Source organism: Maylandia zebra, linkage group LG3 (genome assembly GCF_041146795.1).
Source record: "Maylandia zebra isolate NMK-2024a linkage group LG3, Mzebra_GT3a, whole genome shotgun sequence".
Lineage (NCBI taxonomy): Eukaryota > Metazoa > Chordata > Actinopteri > Cichliformes > Cichlidae > Maylandia > Maylandia zebra.
Genome location: NC_135169.1, coordinates 22,024,214 through 22,045,767, shown reverse-complemented (window position 1 = coordinate 22,045,767; position 21,554 = coordinate 22,024,214). Strand labels below are relative to the sequence as shown.

General features: G+C 39.2%; 3 protein-coding genes across 4 annotated transcripts; 2 read left to right on the top strand and 1 right to left on the bottom strand.

Annotated features, from left to right (window-relative positions):
• Positions 1-113: 113 nt before the first annotated feature.
• Positions 114-7,426, bottom strand: LOC105940625 (uncharacterized). Its single transcript, XM_076882423.1, has 4 exons — positions 7,268-7,426; positions 1,234-1,289; positions 767-1,126; positions 114-641 (listed from the first exon to the last, which is right to left on the bottom strand). Coding segments are annotated over exons 1-4 (570 nt in total). The 5' UTR covers positions 7,270-7,426; the 3' UTR covers positions 114-489.
• A 414-nt stretch (positions 7,427-7,840) lies between these two features.
• LOC112433265 (uncharacterized) lies at positions 7,841-10,322 on the top strand. 2 transcript variants are annotated; one of them, XM_024801526.2, is made up of 4 exons: positions 7,841-8,054; positions 8,750-8,805; positions 8,913-9,272; positions 9,452-10,321. In XM_024801526.2, exons 1-4 carry the CDS (start codon positions 8,002-8,004, stop codon positions 9,607-9,609), a joined length of 627 nt encoding a protein of 208 aa, XP_024657294.2. In that variant the 5' UTR covers positions 7,841-8,001; the 3' UTR covers positions 9,610-10,321. The 2 variants fall into 2 exon arrangements, with proteins under 2 accessions (XP_024657294.2, XP_076738532.1); XM_076882417.1 differs by lacking the exon at positions 7,841-8,054 and adding an exon at positions 8,342-8,386 and having other exon boundaries at positions 9,452-10,322.
• A 4,852-nt stretch (positions 10,323-15,174) lies between these two features.
• On the top strand, positions 15,175-19,674 carry LOC143416799 (uncharacterized). The gene is made up of 4 exons (XM_076882422.1): positions 15,175-15,235; positions 16,628-16,745; positions 16,853-17,212; positions 18,771-19,674. Exons 2-4 carry the CDS (start codon positions 16,697-16,699, stop codon positions 18,938-18,940), a joined length of 579 nt encoding a protein of 192 aa, XP_076738537.1. The 5' UTR covers positions 15,175-15,235; positions 16,628-16,696; the 3' UTR covers positions 18,941-19,674.
• Positions 19,675-21,554: the final 1,880 nt, after the last annotated feature.

Below are 21,554 nucleotides of genomic sequence, written 5' to 3'. Positions count from 1 at the left end.
ATATGAATTTTGTTTGATTTTGTAAAGTAAAAATTGTGATATAGCTTTGGCTAAAATTGAATTTAAAACATTTTAATTGAAAAGATTCTGACAGCTGTTGTTCATTCATTTTGTAATGATTTATAATATGCCAAATAAAAAATGGAATTCAATAAATGTATAATATATACCCATCTTTTTTCTCCTTTTTTAAAAAAAATTGAAATGTACACATTTTAACACATCTTTGTGTCAAAATAACACATCTTTGTGTTTACATTTTTTAACACAGAAGATGTGTTAAAGGAGCAGACACATTAATTGTGTTAAAACTGACACATCATGTGTTGTCCCTAATCTGATGCAGCACATGTGTTAAAATTTAACACATGATGTGTCAATTTTAACACATCCCTTCTAAGAGTGCAGGAGAACTCTCCCCAGCATTAACTGCCCTTTTACTGTGCCACCTAAACCCTGGTGAAGGCAAAACAGCTTGTTCTTTAGAGTCTACATGAAGATTACAGTATATATCTTCAGTGCAGATAGATATATAGGTACATAGGTGTACATGTCACCCAGAAACCCACAACAGATGCTTCCTCGACTCTCTGTCTGTGGGTTCATTGTTGGAGTTTGATGTTTGGTCTCAGCAGCAGCTGCTGGAAAGGACAGAAAATATTATTTTATCCTGAAAGTTCATAAAATCTATTCACCAAAGTTCATTATCCTAAAGATCAACTAAAATATGACCTATCCTCACGTTTTAAAGTTTCACTCATCTTACCAGTAACGTTGAGTCGACATCTTCCAACACTAAAGCCATAATCAGTGTTGACCTCACACAGGTACAGACCCGAGTCATCAGTCCTGAGTCTGGACAGTTGAAGTCTGATTCGTCCTTCTCTGAGGGCGTCTTTGTCACTCTGGACTCGTCCTGAAAACTTTGCATCCTGAGACTCTGACACCTCAACACCTTCATGAACATGATACAGGACTGAGACTTTATCACTGATGAAGAGTTCACAGAGGATGTTGAGAGTTTTGGTGGATCTGTCAGGTTTGGTGGTGAACGTCCACTCCAGTGTGATGTTGTGGTTCTCCTCTGCCTGATAGCAGGTCTGTGTCACATTGACTACAAATGATCCTGTTGAGGAGACAGAGAGGGAAAGAGAGGAGCAGACACACTGAGAACTGGAACAAATCTGTTGTTGAGCTTTATTTGGAGTTCATAAAGTGAAGCTGTAAACTAACCAGAGACACATGAGGTGAGGATGATGAGCAGCAGGATCCTGCAGATCATCTTCTCCCTGTGAGAGGAGACAGAGGTGAAGAGTCATCAACACATCAGGTCAAAGGTCAGTCAGTACAGCTAGAAGAAGGAAAATCTACAGTCTGACTTGATTCACTCATCACAACATCAGATCCTGTTTGTGATCCCCACCCACAACTACATGAACTAAAACCACTACAAGGGAAGCAACCAGAAGAAAAGCCTGCACTTTGATTTACTCTGAAAATATTTTAGATTTTTTAAATTTTCCGACAAATTGAAATGTTTTTAATTTGACACAAGGTGGCGCCATGTGTCAAATGACAAGGAAATTATGAATACTTAAACATTTTTTTACTGAACTTCTCCTACAAACAGGAACATTTGTTAATGTTCATGTAAAGAGCATCAATCCAGGGAAAAGTGAAGTCTCTAATTTGGTTCTTTTTTAAAATTTCACTCTCATATAATTTTCACGTCTCTGCAGCTGAGAAACTAAATACTTTTGAGTAAATGTAAATCTTCAGAAGAAGCAACATTTCAAATGAAGCAGCGTCTCTGACAGATCACTGACAGTAAAACAGAATGAACAGACTGAAAAAGTGCCATTAACTGCTGTCCTTACCAAAAAGGTGACCTCATGCCTGACATACATGCTGAAGATGTAACACAATTTTTACATTATTTATCACAAAGTCAAAATTTTTATATTCTAAAATTTACAATTGTCTCCCTGTCTGTTTGTTCGTAGTCCAGTGTCCACTGGTATCATTTTCGAATGTTGTGTGATGGCAGAAACCAAGAACAGCTCAGCTGATTTAATTTTGGTGAAAATCAGGTCAAGGTCACCTCAAATATGTAAATCAATAAAATTTTATATTACCCATAATTTTTCAAGAAACTTTAAAACTTTGTTTTAAAGTTTAGAGTAAAATGTCAGTCATAAACATTTCACCTTCTGGGTATTTAAACTGAGCTATTTCTTATATTTTGTAAACTTTGTAACATATTGTGTTACTTAATTTAGTTCATTCTGTTACTGTTTGTATTTCATAACAGCTGTGTGAGGCAGGCACGAATGGACCCAAAATGCAGAATTCAAAGAGCCTAAAACTAAACCACAAAAGTAGCTTTTTTTTTTGCTACAATTAAAGATTACAAAATAAAACTGGGAAACACCAGAAACTAAACAGACTGGAAGAACACACAGAAGTGAGGGAGATGCAGACATTACAGTTTTTTCTGATTGCTTAAGCACATTTTTTGTAACTATTGGCTAATTTTGCAAAACTCTTCACACAAATAAGAAAACCTGTCACCCAATAATCAAAACATTGTAGTTCTCTTGCAAAAGCAAACACAGCTAGATTAACTCTTCACACCTTCGTAAAAATGGTGTTTCCGTATCAAACAGTACACACAAGCCATCATCTACTAAGCACACAATGCGCCAACTGCACGTTGATGATATGAATACAAAACACATCTGGCTTTTGCTTTCTCTGTGCACAAGGTAGGCTATGTCAGTTTGAGCTCATACTTCTGTCATAGATCCATAAGCATAGAGGGATCCAAACTTCAAGTACTGGTGTTTATTCAAACACATCAAAACAAACACAAGTGTTTATTTCCAAGTATAGGATTATTTGCAATCGCCATAATGACTATATGGGTTACTTGGTCTGCAGTGAACATGCTTCCTCTGCCCCAGCATCTGGTCATCTAGCAATTCTGTAAAGTAACAATTTCAGTATTTTTACATCAATGGTATTGGTGTGTTTCTCATTGGCATATGGCAGTGCTACAAATCTTTGTGCGAAGTGACTGTACTAACCGATTCTCATTTCAAGATGTCCTTATGGTGCTTGCTACAGTGTAGCGGCTCGAGTTAGGCTGGACCCGTTGGCCAGCTACCCTCAGGGTCATTCCACGGTTGATTACATGGTCCACTATTGTAGCTCTGATGTCATCAGCAATTCTATTTCTTACTCTTCCTACCCTTCCTCTCCCCCCTCCTCGTCTTCCTCTTGCTCCTCCTTGTCCTTGTCGTCCTCTTCGTCCTACTTCTTCACCTCCACGTCCTCTTCCTCGGCCTCCTCTACTTCTCACTCTTTCTGCTCCCACCATTGTACTCCGCACACACAGCTTACCTGTATTATAGTGCTTAGGCTGATTGCAAAGTGAACTAATTATCTAAAAAAGTTTTCACATGTGAAAGTGTGCCAGACAGTTGGCAAGTTAGTGTTAATGATAGCCATACATGTGTATACTTTTGCTAGGAGTGTGTTGGAAATTTGGTAATTGAGTGTTGTGCAGTGAATTGTGCCTACAGTTTTGCAAAGTGTGTGTTACAAAATTGCAAACTGAGTGCAAAGCAGTTTTTGTGCTTTTAGTTTTGCAAACTCAGTGAGTGGTTTTGCTATAAGTCTGAATAGTTTTAGAGATTGTGCTACAGGAATCACAGTTAGGGTTTAAGCATTCAGAAAAAACTGTAAATACACCCAAGAGCAAACGAGGGAACAGACCTCAGGTGGGAACGCAGCAGAGCAGGATCTAATTAATGAGACGAGCAAACAAAACACAACATGCTGCACACAAGACAAGTGACTATCAAAGTAAAACATGAAGTACACAAAACGCACACAGAGACGCAGATTGACTAAATACAGAGAACAGAGGGAATGAGAGAAACACAGACCTGAAAAGGAAATAGGCGAAAAAACAACATGACCGAAGATACGGACTAATTAACACGGAGACAAGACTGAGGTCAAAGACAGGTCCTACCACAGGAAACTAGAAACAAGAGGACAGGCAAAGAGAAGAGAAAACTTGAGGCTAGATAAAACAAAAGGGACATCAGGAGACAAACAGATCAAAACTATAATAAAATTCCTCAGGCATTAATAAAGTATTGTGATTATAAAAACAGCAGTAATATGGATGAACCTGCTTTTATCAAAGATGTTTTTAACAAACGTGACATAAAAATAAAGAAGACATAAATCAAGGGTGTAGATTTGGCATGGAAGGAAGGGACATGTCCCCACCAATATTCAGCGATTATTGAATTGTCCCCACCAATAATTTGATCTCTTCGAGTAAAGAAAAACAAATCCGACAGAAAGAGAAAAAAAAAAACATGTCAGCGTCTCATTCAACCAGCGGTGCAGAAAGAGTTAAATTACGTTCTCTACTGGAGTCCTACTCATGTGACAAATATGGCCAATGTGATTGGCTGTGCCTTTCAGGGAGCTCTGTTTAGTTTTAGCAGCGGCAAGCCTGCGCTGCGAGGAGGAGAGGAGGACGGCAGCAAAGAGGAAGAATCTGGATATAACAAAGTGTTTTTCAAAGAAACCTGTTAGTCACTTGAACTCAAGTTCACTCATAAAATGTGTCCGTCATAATAACGTTACAGGCTATGCTAGGCTTTGGCCCACATCAGTCTAAAATTGTATGTAACCATGAATAACGTGTTTTGGAAACTAACTGCACAACAGGCAGCACTATTAGTTCTCTCAGTCTCAGAGCAGCATTTCTAATCTTGATTGAAACTGTCAGAGAAAACGGCAGCCTCGAGCAACCCAGGATATTAGTTTACAGAGGCTGTTACTGACATATTCATAGGGTTAATTTTTGAGACAAAATATCATGAGGTAGTCATGATTGCGCAAATATTCCACCTTGTAGTGCAGTTTGCACAAATTGTTGTAAAAATGCAGTCAAGATCTGCACAAACTGACAGAAACACTGAAGCAGCTTCACATTTTATTCTTATTGTCATGTACGTCCTATTTGTCAGGTGACAGAAGAACCAACACAAAGCTCAGAGAGTAATGGTGACACAAGATCACAGGTGAAGTTGGATGATGACTTGGTGGTTCATGACTGTATTTGAAGCACATGTGTGACTGCATGTATGTGGAATGGCTCACTGTTATTCATCAGGTGACAGAGGCAGCTCTGCCATGTTGTAGCTCGGACAGAGGTGAAGAGGCGAGGTCACGGGTGACTGACTGATGATTTGGTGCTATAGATTAACTAGTATTTATTATCATCATCCCAGTATCCTCGGCTGAGGCTAAAAGAAGCTTCAGTGCTCTCACAAGACTAAAAACATGGCTAAGGTTAACAATGACTCAAATGAGATTAAACAATGCTGCTCTATGCCATGTCCACCAGGAGAGACTGGACAGTATAGATGTAAAACCAAATGTAAAATGTAAGATGTAAAACAAACATGCCAGCAGTTTATCTCAGTTAACGAGAGGAGAATCAGAATCAGAATCAGAATGGGGTTTATTGCCAGATGTTGAGGTTTACAACATTAGGAAATTGCTGCGGTGCTTCAGTGCAAACAATAAGAATTAAAGTGCTATGTAGAAAGAAAGATATGTGCATGAGATATACATGAGATATATACATGAGAATAAGAATTAAAAGTGCTAAGTAGATAGATATATACATGATATATACATGAGTGCAGGTGGTGATCAGTGCCAAACATGAAATGATGCAGTGACACAGCGTAGGGTCATGTGTTAGTGGCGGGGACAGTCATGTGGTTATTGTTCATGTGTCCAACAGCAGAGGGGAAGAAACTGTTCTTATGGCGAGAGGTTCTGGTGCGAATGGACCGGAGCCTCCTGGCTGAGGGGAGCAGGTCAAACAGACTGTGTCCAGGGTGAGATGGGTCAGCTGAGATCCGAGCTGCACGCCGCAATGTCCTGGAGGTGTACAGGTCCTGCAGAGATGGGAGTCTGCAGCCAATCACCTTCTCAGCAGAGCGCACAACACGCTGCAGTCTCTGTTTGTCCCTGATAGTGGCTCCAGCGTACCACACGGTGATGGAGGAGATGAGGATGGACTCGATGATTGCAGTGTAGAATTGCATCATTGTCCGTGTTGGCAGGTTGAATTTCTTCAGCTGCCTCAGGAAGTACATCCTCTGCTGGGCTTTCTTGATGACGGAGGTGATGTTGGGCTCCCACTTCAGGTCCTGGGTGATGGTGGTACCCAGGAAGCGGAATGAGTCCACAGAGGTGATGGGGGTGTCAGTCAGGATGATGGGGGGGAGTGGGGCTGTGTGCTTCCTGAAGTCCACAATAATCTCCACTGTCTTCTGGGCATTCAGCACCAGGTTGTTGTGGCTGCACCAGGACACCAGACGTTCAACCTCCCTCCTGTAGGCAGACTCATCCCCGTCCGAGATGAGCCCAATAACGGTGGTGTCATCTGAGAACTTGATTAGCTTGACAGACTGGTGGGTGGAGGTGCAGCAGTTGGTGTACAGGGAGAAGAGCAGAGGAGAAAGAACACAGCCCTGAGGCTGTGTTCTTTCTCCTCTGCATGTGTGTGGCCCCTTCACATAGTGGACATTGAGTTGTTGTGTGGGGCATGTAGTCCATGTCTGTTGCTGTAACAGTAGTTCATGTTTAGAATAAAACATCCCAGCTCACTAACTTGATCGGGGCAATAGTGCCTAAAATGTTGCATAATTTTGCCGAGAGATCTTTTACTTTGTGGTCATCTTAGATGGACAAAAACCACCAGGTCATTCAGTGTTCCCTTAGTGCAAATGCATATAAGAGATGTTGGTGCACTATAACTGAACTAATGTTGTTAAGTCCTTAAAGTCATATTCTTTTATTATCATGACTGTATTTGAAGCTATTTTTATGTTTGTATGATACCTGATTTATATGGAATATGGCTGAAGTAAACTAAAGCCTAAAATACTTAGTCAGTCATTTGTTTAATGGTAATTTAACAAATTCAACAAAACTATGTCTTTTAAGTTTAAATGGTTTAAAAGCATGTATAATAGCATATGCAGGGAAGTATATTTCTCCTTTTTTATCAAGAAACAAAGACAAAAAGGAAAAAAAAAAAACAGGGCAGGGTTCGGTGGTTGAATCATTCGTCCCCACCAATGCCAAAACCAAATCTACGCCCTCGACATAAATAAAGCAGCAGGAAGTAGAAATAGAGTCAAATATATGACAAAGCACATACATGCTGCTGTTGTCTCCTCTTCTTTAGTTGGTGGTTTGTTTTCTTCAGCCAGCTGTTTCATCAGGTCTCTCTCTCTCTCCTTTGACGTGACATCAGCATTTTTGTTTTGTTTTAATAATAAAATAGTTTGGAAGAGTTGATCATTCACGATCAGCTCAGCAGACAAAACCAGTTCAAAGCTGCTTATACAAAGAGAGAAGGATGATTATTGCTTCAGTCCTGTTGCATCACAGCAGATTTTGAAACCTCCTGTAGAACAGTATTTGTTTTAATAACAGATCGTTTTTGTTAAAGAATGAAAAGTCAGTAAAGTTTAATCTGTAAATCATTTTAAAGGAACAAATTATAACTTTGTCAAAGTCATCACAAAGTGAAATGCAAAGTGTTGCAGAGGTGTAAAACATGCCGTCACTGTTTTTGTTCTGTGGTTTGCACTGAAACAGCTTCTGCCATGTTGTTCTGGCTGTAAACGTCTCTGTAATGGGAGTGTTTCTGTGTGAGAGACTCTAACAGGATATTACTGAACTGTGAAAGTCTTCTGGAGCAGTTTGGGCTAAATGGTCTCTGCATCAGCCAGACTGTGAACTCCACATTTATACTTCACGATATTAACTGTACAGTTTTGAGATTACATAACAGCTCAGCTGTTAAACACATCTTGAAAGAGGAAGAAATGCATGAAACGTTAAACCCACTGACAGGTCTGCGTCGTATCTGACGTTTGTGTCCACACTATGAGGAAAGCAGCCCCACCAAACATCATCCTAACGAGAATGAACCAACAACAGTAAGTATTTCATCTTTATCTCTGTGTCCTTCCTGATGCTCTGTGTTTGTAAGCAAACTCAAACTGTCTCTGCCACATTTACTCAGACTGAGTTCAAAAAGAGGAAGAGTTTAAGTTTTACTGTCAGGAGAAACTTTGTGTCAGTGTCTCTGTTGGTAATTATGACAATCTGAGAAAACTGCTTCATCTAAAAAGTTCAAGTGGGGAAAAATCTGACTTTTTCAATCAAAACTTTTTTTTCTTTTTGAATTAAAATATTATCATAGGACAGGACTCAGGGGGGAGTTCAGAGAGTGATCTCAACCGCTTTCACAGCCGGTCTCAAACTTCATGTGTGTACAACTGTTTCTTATTTCAATTGTTTGTATAGACAGCATATATATTCTAAATATCATGTTACTTTGGACCTCTGACCTCTTCTTCAAGGTCAAATTTTCATAATGTCGCTTTTATCTTTGAAACTATATTGAAAATTGTGCTGCTTTAATTTCATGATCTTTTCCTTGATTATTTTCTGAACATTCACATGAAACAAATCTTGTTTTTCCCTCTAGAGAATAAAAAACCTCTGTAACTACAAAACTGTTTCAAAAATTCGTTTAAATCTAATTTAACAGATTTTCCTTCTTCTAGCTGTACTGACTGACCTTTGACCTCATGTGTTGATGACTCTTCACCTCTGTCTCCTCTCACAGGGAGAAGATGATCTGCAGGATCCTGCTGCTCATCATCCTCACCTCATGTGTCTCTGGTTAGTTTACAGCTTCACTTTATGAACTCCAAATAAAGCTCAACAACAGATTTGTTCCAGTTCTCAGTGTGTCTGCTCCTCTCTTTCCCTCTCTGTCTCCTCAACAGGATCATTTGTAGTCAATGTGACACAGACCTGCTATCAGGCAGAGGAGAACCACAACATCACACTGGAGTGGACGTTCACCACCAAACCTGATGGATCCACCAAAACTCTCAACATCCTCTGTGAACTCTTCATTAGTGATAAATCGTCAGTCCTGTATCAGGTTCATGAAGGTGTTGAGGTGTCAGAGTCTCAGGATGCAAAGTTTTCAGGACGAGTCCAGAGTGACAAAGACGCCCTCAGAGAAGGACGAATCAGACTTCAGCTGTCCAGACTCAGGACTGATGACTCGGGTCTGTACCTGTGTGAGGTCAACACTGATTATGGCTTCAGTGTTGGAAGATGTCGACTCAACGTCACTGGTGAGATGATTAAGTAGAAAAATAATAGTAATTTTTTGTACATCTGTATCACTGCTGTAGTGACTGAGCTGTTTAACAACAGACTTTATGAAGCTTTAACTGTATGATTCATTTATAACTGTAATATTTAATATTATTAAAGTCCAGATGGCTGACATTTCCATTCTGGTCTTTAACAGCTGCTGATCAGGTCCAACCTCAGAGATCAACTTTGAGTGGAGAAGTAAAGAGTTGCGGAAAAACCATGCTGAGCACTATACAGGGTCTAACAGCACTAACAGCTCCTCTGTCTGCCATGCTGGCTGCTTTCATTTGGTTTATTGTAGGAAGGAAATAAAAGAGCAAAATCAAAAAACAACAAGTTACCCTCAACCTAAAGACTACACGACTCTCTTCCTTTGACTAATGGCGGAAAATAAGTTGTAGAATAAAATGTTAAATTTCCTGGTGCTGAATTTAAGTTAATGCAGCTGAAATAATCTGCAATCTTATAAATAACATTTCTATTGTAATAATTGTTCATAAAAAAGTTTCTTAAATCACTTTGGATAATTTCCACATAGTGATAGAATGTTTCCCCACACAGGGTGGTGTAGTGTTTGGGTCAGCTGGACCTGTAGGACACACATGTTTGTCATACTTTGCGAACACATCACATCACAGGACTTTCTTCCACATGACTTCCTCAGACGTGATCTCAAACCATTTTTACATCTCTGCTCCTCGGCTCACTTCCTCCATTCAGGCTGTTTTTCTTTTCATTTCCTCACAAAGACACAGATAAATATAAAGAAGCATGTGAATCATTCAGAGTTACTCTTGTAGACTCACAGAATACAAACTCAAAGCTGGAAATGATCAGAATATTTTTACTTCATGTTCAGATGTTGAAAAGCTCAGCTCAGCAACTTGAACTCATGAAAAAATTTAAAACATGTCAGTATAAATTTGAAGTGATATAAATGTGATCTGAGGTTTTCAACAGTTACCTACAAACACCTACATTATACATCAGTAACAGAGAAAAAGAGCAGCATGTTGTGAGCAGTGATGCCTCAAAGGAACAAGGAAAAAATGTTTTCATGTCTATTGAAGTTCCAATAAATACTGTAATTTTCTCCATTTGGTGAAGCTGTTGCTGCTGTGGTCATCCTCTCCCATAATACATATGAAACTGTGGATGTTTTATCTTTATTCAGGAACATCCCCCAGCCTCCATTTTTTATTTCGTTGACCTCAGAATCTCCACCGATGATTTGTGTCCTGCAGGCAGCAGGTCTCAGAGTTGTGTCATCATGTAGTTCAAAGTTCAGCCTGGATTTAAAACAAAAATAAAAGTGAAGCATCAGGAACAAACGTGAGATTCATCCAGTTCAAGAACTCTGCTGTAGAAATCTACACTTTGGATCAGACTGTAGCTGAGAGGAGCTTCAATAACACCAATACTGGACATCTTTATTTGCTGATAGTTGTTCATGATCAGAAATGTGTGAGTGTAAGTTCTCTAACAAAGGTTTCAGTATTATCACAATTATTTATTGTGGCAATAAGCAGATTAAACATGTGACCCTGGTGTCTCCAGACAGCTGAGTCAACAACAACAGCTGGTTAAAAACATTATGACAGGTAACATTAGTTATTGTTGCGAAACATGGCAGCACTTCTTTATCAGTTTTGAAAATCACTTCCAGTTCATTTCTTTGTAAGAGAACTGAACCTTTTATTTGTATTTTATATTTTTACTGACTCATCTATGTCCTAGTCTACTCATCTGAGATGTAAAACAGTGGCATGAATGTTTCTGTTGTATTTTAGCATCTTATATGAGCTCTGTCGTCACATCTGTTTTCCACCGGTTATCTGACCTCAGAACAGATTTAAATAAGTTAAATACAGGAAATAAATAGAACAGGTACAAACAGTGTATATATCACAGTAATATACTGACTTATGAGTGTTATAGAGGAGGAGCATCACAGCAGCAACAGCTTCACCAAATGTACAAAGTAACATTCAAAGAATCTCACAGAAATGCTGCAGTTTGAACATCAACACTCAGCTACAGTTAGAGCTGAAATGAGCCTGTCTGTCCAGATGGTGGCGCTGTAAGCTCACTTTTCCTGCTCTGTTACAGACATGATCTTATATTCTGATCAGAAACAAAAGAACGGAAAAGATGAGCAGCTTTGATTCATGATCAGTAAAAGGAGGAAACACAAGAGTCGATTCATCTGGAATCAAACATTTTCAAACAAGTCTGGAAAAATGACAAGAAATGTTTCTTTGTTTGTGAATACATTTCTGTATTTACTCTGTGAAAATCTCTCCTCTGTCTGTGAGCTCTGCAGGGAACACTGTGAGTCAGTAACACAACTAACAACACAAATACAACCAGAACACAATGTTCTATTTTTCTGGAGATCCCAGAAAAGTTGGAAGATGGACCAAGCACAGGGCCTTACTTAAAATGGAGAGCAGCTCAGAGTCAAATAGATATTGCTGTAGTTCCCTTCTGTTCTTATGTGTTCACACTGCTTTGTTCCCTATTCTCACTTTGAGCAATAGTGAACATCTCACAGATGTTTCTGTTTAGTTCAGGATTATCTGTAAGCTGGAGATATATATTGGACTGTCAACCTTCTGTCCAATGTATTTCTGTCTCTACTCGTCACCCTCACAGTTTCTGTATTTTATTTCTTTTTTCTTTTCTTTTTCTTTTTTTGAGCAGTATAGAATCAGGATACAGTACTTACCTCTGAACAACTGTGCCACTTAACACCGGGTCCATAGATGGTCATGATCCGGCACCATTTCAAGCCATTTATCAGAATGAATCACCTCTTCCAACTTCACCTCTTTAGCTATTAAAAGCTTCCACTGGAAAAAGATCAAACACCTGCTGATCAAACTGATCCTCTGAGTCACATCAAACCTGCTGTAGAGCAGAGAACAAGAAAACAGACATTATGCAAAGGTAACCACCATGTCGACTTAAATCTTTATTAAAGTGCAGCCTGAAACTGTTCCTGTGTGATAGAGAGATTCAGGAGTCCTCACAGTATTCACTCTGAAGTCATGTTGAGCTGCATTTAACAAATCTACTGTGTTCAACACGTTTTTGCTTCATTAAATGCAGAAGCCCAAGCACAGAAAACCAGAAGTAGTCTTTGAGAGATCCCCGTGTTTTCAGTTTTGATTTGTTTTTTTGGAAGACATTTCCAAAAATGAGTGAAGAGAGGTGAAGGAAGTCTGTGTTCATAACTGTGCTTGGAATTTTTTCAAGTGTTTATGTTGTTTGAAAATACTAAAATCTCCATTTGTCACTACAGGCCTGTATACAGTCAGTGTTGGTAAATTTGATGAGCTGGATATTTAAATAGTTCAGAAAGAGATGCAGCCCTGTGGATTTGGGAGGAACTGTGACTTTAGTGAAGTCAAAAGTCCAACGACACAATAATATTCCCCCAAATAATTGTTCACAAGAATACCTAATGATATGTTTTGGTAGTTCCAGATGTTTATAGAAGTCACTTTTTTCATGGTGAGCATCAGTTTACCTAATAATGAGTCCATGATCACTGGTGAAGGCAATGACTCCTGATTTAAGGAAAGAAACGTGAGAAATAACTGAAAATGATTCTGACTCCAGATATCCTGACAGCTGCACCTGATCACACCTGTTTGCTTTAACATCACTGATCAAGTTCAACGATCAGGACATCAGATAATGTTCCTGAGCTCACTGAGCAGTCCATCACTGAGTGTGATTAAAACTGAATGACTGATGGAGACTCTGAATCTGGTACAAACTAAACTACAGCTCATCAATATCGGATTTTTGCAAATTTCCTTTTTCAAGTCATAATCAATAAAAACAATCTGATTTATACATGAAATCTATTTTTTGTTTCTCAGGTGATCAGAAACAGTTTAGCTGCTGTGGCTGCAAACATTTGTCTGTGCAGAAAACACAAACATGACAATAACAAAAGAGAAGTTATAGAAGATATTTTGGGATGTTGGGGTTACAGGTCTGAATAAAGTCTTCTGTCAGAAAGATGGCAGCAGTCCAGGAACAGTACATGAACTTATTGCTTTACAATATACGTGTGACTATGATTATGGTCATAGATAACTAGAAACACAATCATAATAACATTATTTACTTGACACAAATAATATCTCAAAATATCCACAAGGGGTCACTGTCAACCAACAATTTACTTCATAGCGCATCACAAAGTTTGCTAATAGTAAAAACAATAGAAATGTCGTTTAACTTAAGTCCTAATATAGATGGATGTAATTAGTGCTAAATAATCTTACCAACATAGCATCAAAGTACTGAGACATAAAATCAACTCAGTCCTATGAAACTGTTCCTTTGGGGAAATCCACTAGGACTGGCCGCTGATGCAAAATGATTCTTTTCCCTAGACATCCTGAGGCCAAGTCAGAGCAGGGAAATCTGAACAAAGTGGGAACACTGGACTTTGTTGTGCTGGTTACCTGATCACTCACAACATTTAAACTTGAAACCACAGAGTGGTGTTTCCATCAGCTGCAGGACAGAGTCATGGACAACAAGGATGCAGCGAATGTTTGAAAAGAATAAACATTTACCAGCTGAAACAAGAGGAGACGGCAGGAATAAGAATTTTATATTTTACTGTATCATTGTGTCCACTTCTGCTCTTTATTTGTGCACAACTTATTTGACACTTTTGTCTGTTTAAAGCATTTAAAAGCAGCGAGGCTCTCAGGCTGTTATGGTCTGTTACACTGCAGCTATAAAACTGTCATACTGTGGATGGTAGCAGGTTAGGAGCCAAATGCAAAGCTGCAGAGTTCACAAAGAAAGTACGAGCCATTGATATAAATCTAAATCAGAGTGCAAATTATAAAAATTAACACAAATCCAGGAAGTCAAGGAAGCCAAGCATACAGGCAGGTAAACAGTATAACACAACAAAGAACACATGAAAGAGCACACTGAGCTAACAAAGCGAGGATGTAAAACAATCCCACAACCAGTAAACCAAGAACTAACTGAGAACATCTTTACAAAGAACCACAACAACAGATGACCTAAAATACAAAACTCAGAATCACATTTACAGAGGACAGAAAAGAAACTATAAAAAATAACAAATAACAAAAAGTATTTAAAAGTAAAAATTAAAATGCCAGGATACACTTAATAAACTTTTTGTTTCAATCATCAGTTGAAGCTGGTAGTTCATGTAGTTTTGTGTAGTCAGTGTAATAATCATCATTTAATGATCAACACCCACACAGCAACAGGCTAACAGTCCAGTTTAACATTTATAAACCTGCTGCTTTTGGTCACACTGACAGTTTGATCTATATGTCAGACTGTTTTTACTGATTATGAAAGATGAACAATAAAGTTAAAGACCCAAAACAACACTGATGAGCTGCAGACTGTCTTACAGACCATCCACCTCACTTCACCCATATTTAGACACTAAACCTTGACTTGGCCCATCCTGTCTCACCACGTGTTCCTGGATCTGTACTATGAAGATACCCAGGACATCTTTCTGCTTTGTGCCTTTACTTCTCCAGCACTGACGACAACATTTGTTCTAATTTTGTCCCGATTGCCACCAAAATCAAATCAGCTGCAACTGTGTTTTTATGCACCATCACGCAAACTTTAAAAACGACATCTTTCAAAAATGTGGAACTAGAGGATGCAGCATGTAAAGCACAAAAGTGACTGCACTGAAGATTTTCCACACTCAGTTTTACTTTTAAATTCAGCAGACAGCGAAAGCGCTCCCTCAGCAGGGTCATAGCGAAACAACACCTGGGAAGGTGAGTGTTGGGTGTGTCTTATATAACCTAACAGCACTCTACTCTCCAGCTCAGTGAGTGAAATCTGTCCGTGGATGTTGGTGTGTGCAGAATGTGAGTGGAAAGAAGAGCAGACAGCAACAGTAAGTATTTGTATCTGTAACTCTGTTTTTATGTCAAACGTCTCTGAAAGTGTTTAAAGTGAAATCTCTGCTCTCATTATCATTAAAAATAATGTTATTATTTTACCAGCTGATGTTACAGTGAAATACAGACGCTGTCTCTGTCTGATGTCATTTCTGATTTTTTTTCCTGCCTCGAGGGATTTAAGAGGAAACCCTCTAAAATCAGGTTTGTCTGTATTCTCAAATTCCATTTGTTTTCTCAAGTTCCCAGAGTCCAGATGAACATCTCACACCCCATGTCAGCTCTTTATGCATTTTTTCCTGATTTGTTTTCTTTTTAAGGACTTTTACTTCTTTTGTCCTCCATGTATCCAGTTTCTTCTTTTAAGGACACACTACACACCAACTTTCTAGCCAATAGCTCTTTGGGAAACCTTCTTGCTGGCGCCTCATGTCTGTCAGACTATTTAAGCTTTTGGCAAATGAAACTACAGAAATAAGACGGGTTGACAAGGTTCTAAAAACAAAGTACCTAAAGATAGATTTTAAAACTGGTTCCTTGACAAGTTTCAGTCAGGTGCGTTTGTTTGAATTATTGAAAAAATTCTGCTTCCGTCGAAGATAAATTTAAAGAAGTAAGAGCTGGCTCAAGACTTTTGCACACTACTGTAGCTACCAACAAACATGTGTTGGATAATATTTGATATATTCTAAAACACAGAGCACAATTGTTTTTATACTTTCTTTTAAAGAGCTGTTTGATCAGCTTAAAGCTGAGAGCACATCCAAAACCTGATTTTTTTGTCTGTCTACTGATGGTGAAGATGCCAGTGAGATTATAGAGAGATAACTCAGTTATAGCAAAAAACAAAAAACGATTGTGATCCCCAAATGTGGGGGCTTATCTCCCCACCACCACACTCCCTGCCATTGGCTGATGCCCTCTGACGTCAGTGCGTAGGTGGTTCTCGGTGTGCGAGGCTGGGTGCTCAGGTATGTACTGGCACACTCCCAGTGGCTGCTCGGTGGGGCCTGGCACCCATGGCACGGCCAGGCCCCTTGCAGAGAGTGGAGGGTCCCCGGCTCTCAGGTCTCTGAATCCGGGGACTCAGTCTGTTCTGGCCAGCTGCTGGTGGAGCCTGTGGGCATGTCTCCCCAGCCCCCTGTGGATTCTGCACCATGGCTGCTGGGTGGCCCCCCACTCCCCACGCTGTCAGGGGCTCTCCTCAGCTCTTTTCTAGGAGGGTGGTGAGGCTGCCTCTCCAGTGCTCCTCCTTTGGCTCTCATCATTTCTGATTTCACTATATTTTGCTGTCAGCTTGGATAAACCTCTGCACACTTCATCCATAATAGAACATGCTGCTCTACAGTAAAGGATATATTGAACACTGTAGATTTTCCTTCTTCTAGCTGTACTGACTGACCTTTGACCTCATGTGTTGATGACTCTTCACCTCTGTCTCCTCTCACAAGGAGAAGATGATCTGCAGGATCCTGCTGCTCATCATCCTCACCTCATGTGTCTCTGGTTAGTTTACAGCTTCACTTTATGAACTCCAAATAAAGCTCAACAACAGATTTGTTCCAGTTCTCAGTGTGTCTGCTCCTCTCTTTCCCTCTCTGTCTCCTCAACAGGATCATTTGTAGTCAATGTGACACAGACCTGCTATCAGGCAGAGGAGAACCACAACATCACACTGGAGTGGACGTTCACCACCAAACCTGACAGATCCACCAAAACTCTCAACATCCTCTGTGAACTTTTTATCAGTCGTATATCCTCAGTCCTGTATCACGTTCATGAAGGTGTTGAGGTGTCAGAATCTCAGGGTGAAAAGTTTTCAGGACGAGTCCAGAGTGACAAAGACGCCCTCAGAGAAGGACGAATCAGACTTCAGCTGTCCAGACTCAGGACTGATGACTCGGGTCTGTACCTGTGTGAGGTCAACACTGATTATGGCTTCGGCTCTGCCAGCTCTCGACTCAACGTCACTGGTATGTTGATTTAGCTGAAGTTAATCTAGTTTCTCTTATTACGATGGTGTTCACTGTTCGATCCACTGAGCTGTTAAAACAGACCATAGACTGTGTATGAAAGATGTCCATAGCTTCTGGGCCTGAACAATGAAGTCAACGTCAAAAGACTTCAATTCTTTTTTTAGTGAATAGCAGGGTGTGGTTGCAAAGCACCTCCATTAATCTTTGATCTCAGTAACCACTCTCCCCTTTCATTTTTCTTTTTTTCCCCTTTTTAACTGAAATGAGACCACAACTGAGGCCATGATACTTAAACCCAGTAGTTCTAATGGTTTTCCAAAATGGGACCTGTGACCGTTCCTTGTTTCAAAAACCTCAACATGATACGATGGACTTTAACTTAAAATTGAATAAAAAGATTAATTTTGTTATAAAATTGGGTTTTTACTGACCAATACTTCTTTCTAAGGTCAATCCCTTCTTATCTTTTACTCATTTTCTACAGTTCTACATGTTTTTATTACATTATGACTTGACTGTTACACTGCTGTATATTTTGGTGTGAATCATGTTTCCCTTTCATGCCATCAGTTGGTCCAAAATTTGAAACCTGGCCTTCTTACTAGAACTCAGAAACTGGAGCCTCCTGTCTCCTGGCCTCCATTCACTGGCTTCCTGTGACTTTTAGGACTGATTTTAAAATGTTTTCTCTTTTTAAAAATACCTTAATCTCCTAACATCACATGTTCCTTCAAGCTCTCTGACATCTGCTCACCAGTTACTCCTCAGTGTCCTATTTGTCAACCATTTAGTTATATTTATTGATGTGAGGCATCTTTGCTTTTTATTATACAACACTTTGGTCAGTCCTGTAGTTTTAAATGTGCTTTATAAATAAAATTGGATTGGAAACATCTCTGCTCTAGCTTTAGGCTCAGCTTACACAAACTAAAAGCAAAGAAGAACATTAGTATAAAAGGCAGCACAGAAAACACAATTCCAATGACTAAAGTGTGATTGAGTGGACAGCCTACAGCCCACCTCCACAGTGTCCCACTGCCCACAGTCTTCATGTGATCAGAGGTGCAATCACTAAAAGGAAGAAACAGACGGCTGTTTCTCTCAGAGTTCAAATATCTTCAACCTGCAGACATCAGTCGGCTGCTCTAACCTCAGACTGTTTCACCAGTTAAACACATTTTTTTTTATCTGTTAGTCTAAACACAGCAGAGTAGATCTGCTGCTGAACTCAAACCGAATAAAACAAGAGGTTCATTTCATTCATGTTCAGGTTTCCTCAGTTTCTCACTCAGATTCACCTCCTGCTCATCACGTGGAAACATCAAGATGACCATAAGAAAACAATACTAATCATGGCTTCATTAAACAATGTAGGACGTTATGGTGACTGACTCCATCTTTTATATACAGTCTATGAAGTAGCCCTGATGTAGCTTACCTGCTCAGAGTCATGTTGATCTATACGTAAAATTATGACTTGAGTAACTCTGTGTAACCGACATTTTACTTCAATCAATCAATCAATCAATGATACATATTTTCATGTCATTTACAGCAGCTGATCAGCTCCACCCTCAGAGACCGACAACAGCAGAAAGTGGAGGCATGGCCGGTTTCTATAGTTTAATGGGAGTGTTGGCAGCTCTGCTGGGACTGCTTGTAATATTTTTAATTGTTTTCAGAAATAAAGCCAGGAGACAAAACCCTGTTACTCTGTTACTCTGAGTTAATGAGTTTACAGTTACTCTACTGTAAACTAATTATCACCAGATGACAGTGTTGGATTACATTCATCCATGTGGTGATGTAGCAGCTGTAGAGTTAGGAGTTGGTTTAACACAGAAATGAATGAACTAGTTTCAACAGATTGTTTTATAAACCCACATAATCTTTAACATTAATGTAAAAGTTGTTTATCGTTGTTTAATTTTTCACACACAGCATACAAAGTGTGTAAAACCTCAGGCTACAGTTTATTCCTGTGCTGTGTGAATACCTCCAGTAAGTAAAGCAATGACTGGACTCATCTGATCGACTGCTGTGTGTCCTCAGAGACGCCTCATTGTATCCACTCAGCATAATCCCAACTTCAGCTCCATCAGCTCACAGAAATAGTCCAACCACAGTAAAGAGGACTTATTGTTTACCGTGTTTAATAAATGTCAACACCAGATTCAGTCTCTGCAGCTTTATTTTCATGCTGCTCTGAAACTCTGAAGGAACGTTTACAGTCTAGATCTCCATGATGTAACAGGACTGTTTAACCTGAGCTGCTCATCGTTCTTCAAAGCTCTCTGGGCTTCTACAGGATGGCAGGAAAAATAAACAGTAACTATGTTGATGAAGCAATGAGGGGCTGAAACCACACACTCAGTAACTGATGCTGAAAATAAAGTCTGACTACAGAAAGTAAAAACATGTTTGTCTTTTTAATAAAGGTGGAATAAACCCAGACGGGACTGAGCCCTGGCGTTAATAAAGTTGTTTTGTGTGTTGATTGTAAACTCTTTTTTGTTTTTCCACTTGTTTAAAAATAAATAAATGAAAACACAAAAATAAGAACTTCTCTAATACAAATGATTTTATTTACAATGTAAACATTATTACAGCAGTGATATGTCTGCATAAACATTTTCCTTGTACGCATCACATATCTTACTTATTTTAATGATAAAACGTTAAACGGTAACCCTCTCAATCAGCTGTTACAGTCTTTAGTATTCATGGAGGTGAGAGATGAAGCTGAAACTTGTAATGCAGCAACAGGATGGGACACAGAAGAAAAAGTCTGTTCAAAGATTTCTCATTTTTTAGTAAAACAAGAATCATTGTTTACACTAATGTTATTTATCACTCCTGTAAAAGCTTCAATAAATAGGAACTTAATTAATAGATTATATTTTTTTCATAATTTGCTTTCTGGAACTTAAACACATGTTGAAGAGTTCGTTGGTTAAATTTGTGACTCGGGTCTTTATTTAAAGCTCAAATAATTTGGGCTCAAACTGATCCTCCAAAAAAAGTCCTCTAAGTGGTGATTGGTTTAATTTCTGAAACACTCGTCAATGTTTGTTTCCTTTTTTTTATGCCAACTAAACAGAGCAGAGCGCAGATGACCACTAGAGCTAGTAGTGGTAATACCAGTGACAGTCCAACACCACGCTGGCTTTCTCTGCTCTCTGGTTGTGGACTCACAGTCTGAAGGTTGGACGAATGAAAAACTGCTAAAAACAAACAGACCAAGCCCAAAATAACAGGTTTTGTTTTAACTTGAATTGAATAATGTTTGCAAAGTGTTAAAAAAATATCTTACCAGTGACATTGAGTCGACATCTTCCAACACTGAAGCCATAATCAGTGTTGACCTCACACAGGTACAGACCCGAGTCATCAGTCCTGAGTCTGGACAGCTGAAGTCTGATTCGTCCTTCTCTGAGGGCGTCTTTGTCACTCTGGACTCGTCCTGAAAACTTTTCATCCTGAGACTCTGACACCTCAACACCTTCATGAACCTGATACAGGACTGAGAGTTTATCACTGATGAAGAGTTCACAGAGGATGTTGAGAGTTTTGTAGGATCTGTCAGGTTTGGTGGTGAACGTCCACTCCAGTGTGATGTTGTGGTTCTCCTCTGCCTGATAGCAGGTCTGTGTCACATTGACTACAAATGATCCTGTTGAGGAGACAGAGAGGGAAAGAGAGGAGCAGACACACTGAGAACTGGAACAAATCTGTTGTTGAGCTTTATTTGGAGTTCATAAAGTGAAGCTGTAAACTAACCAGAGACACATGAGGTGAGGATGATGAGCAGCAGGATCCTGCAGACCATCTTCTCCCTGTGAGAGGAGACAGAGGTGAAGAGTCCTCAACACATGAGGTCAAAGGTCAGGCAGTACAGCTAGAAGAATGAAAATCTACAGTCTGACTTCATTCACTCATCACAACATCTGACCAAAACAACTAGAACTACAAACACTGCAATGGAAGCAACCAGAAGAAAAACCTGCACTTTGATTTCTAAGGTTTTCAGAGCTGCAGAATTTGTTTTCTGTCAGAAGGTGGCGCCATGCTACAACTGAAATAAATTAATTAATTAATAAATTAGATTAAACTCATTTTCTCAGAAGTTCTCTCAAATCTTCCAGCTCACCCAGAATAAATATAATAAATGATTCATGAGTATCACTGATACAAAAGCATTTAATTTACTGTTTACGCAGAATGTTTCTGTTTATACCTCCAGTTTAGTCTTAACTTTTCTACGATTGATACAAACAAAGTGTCCATAAAATAATAAAATAATGTTTTATTTAAATACTTAAAACAAACAGACATCAAA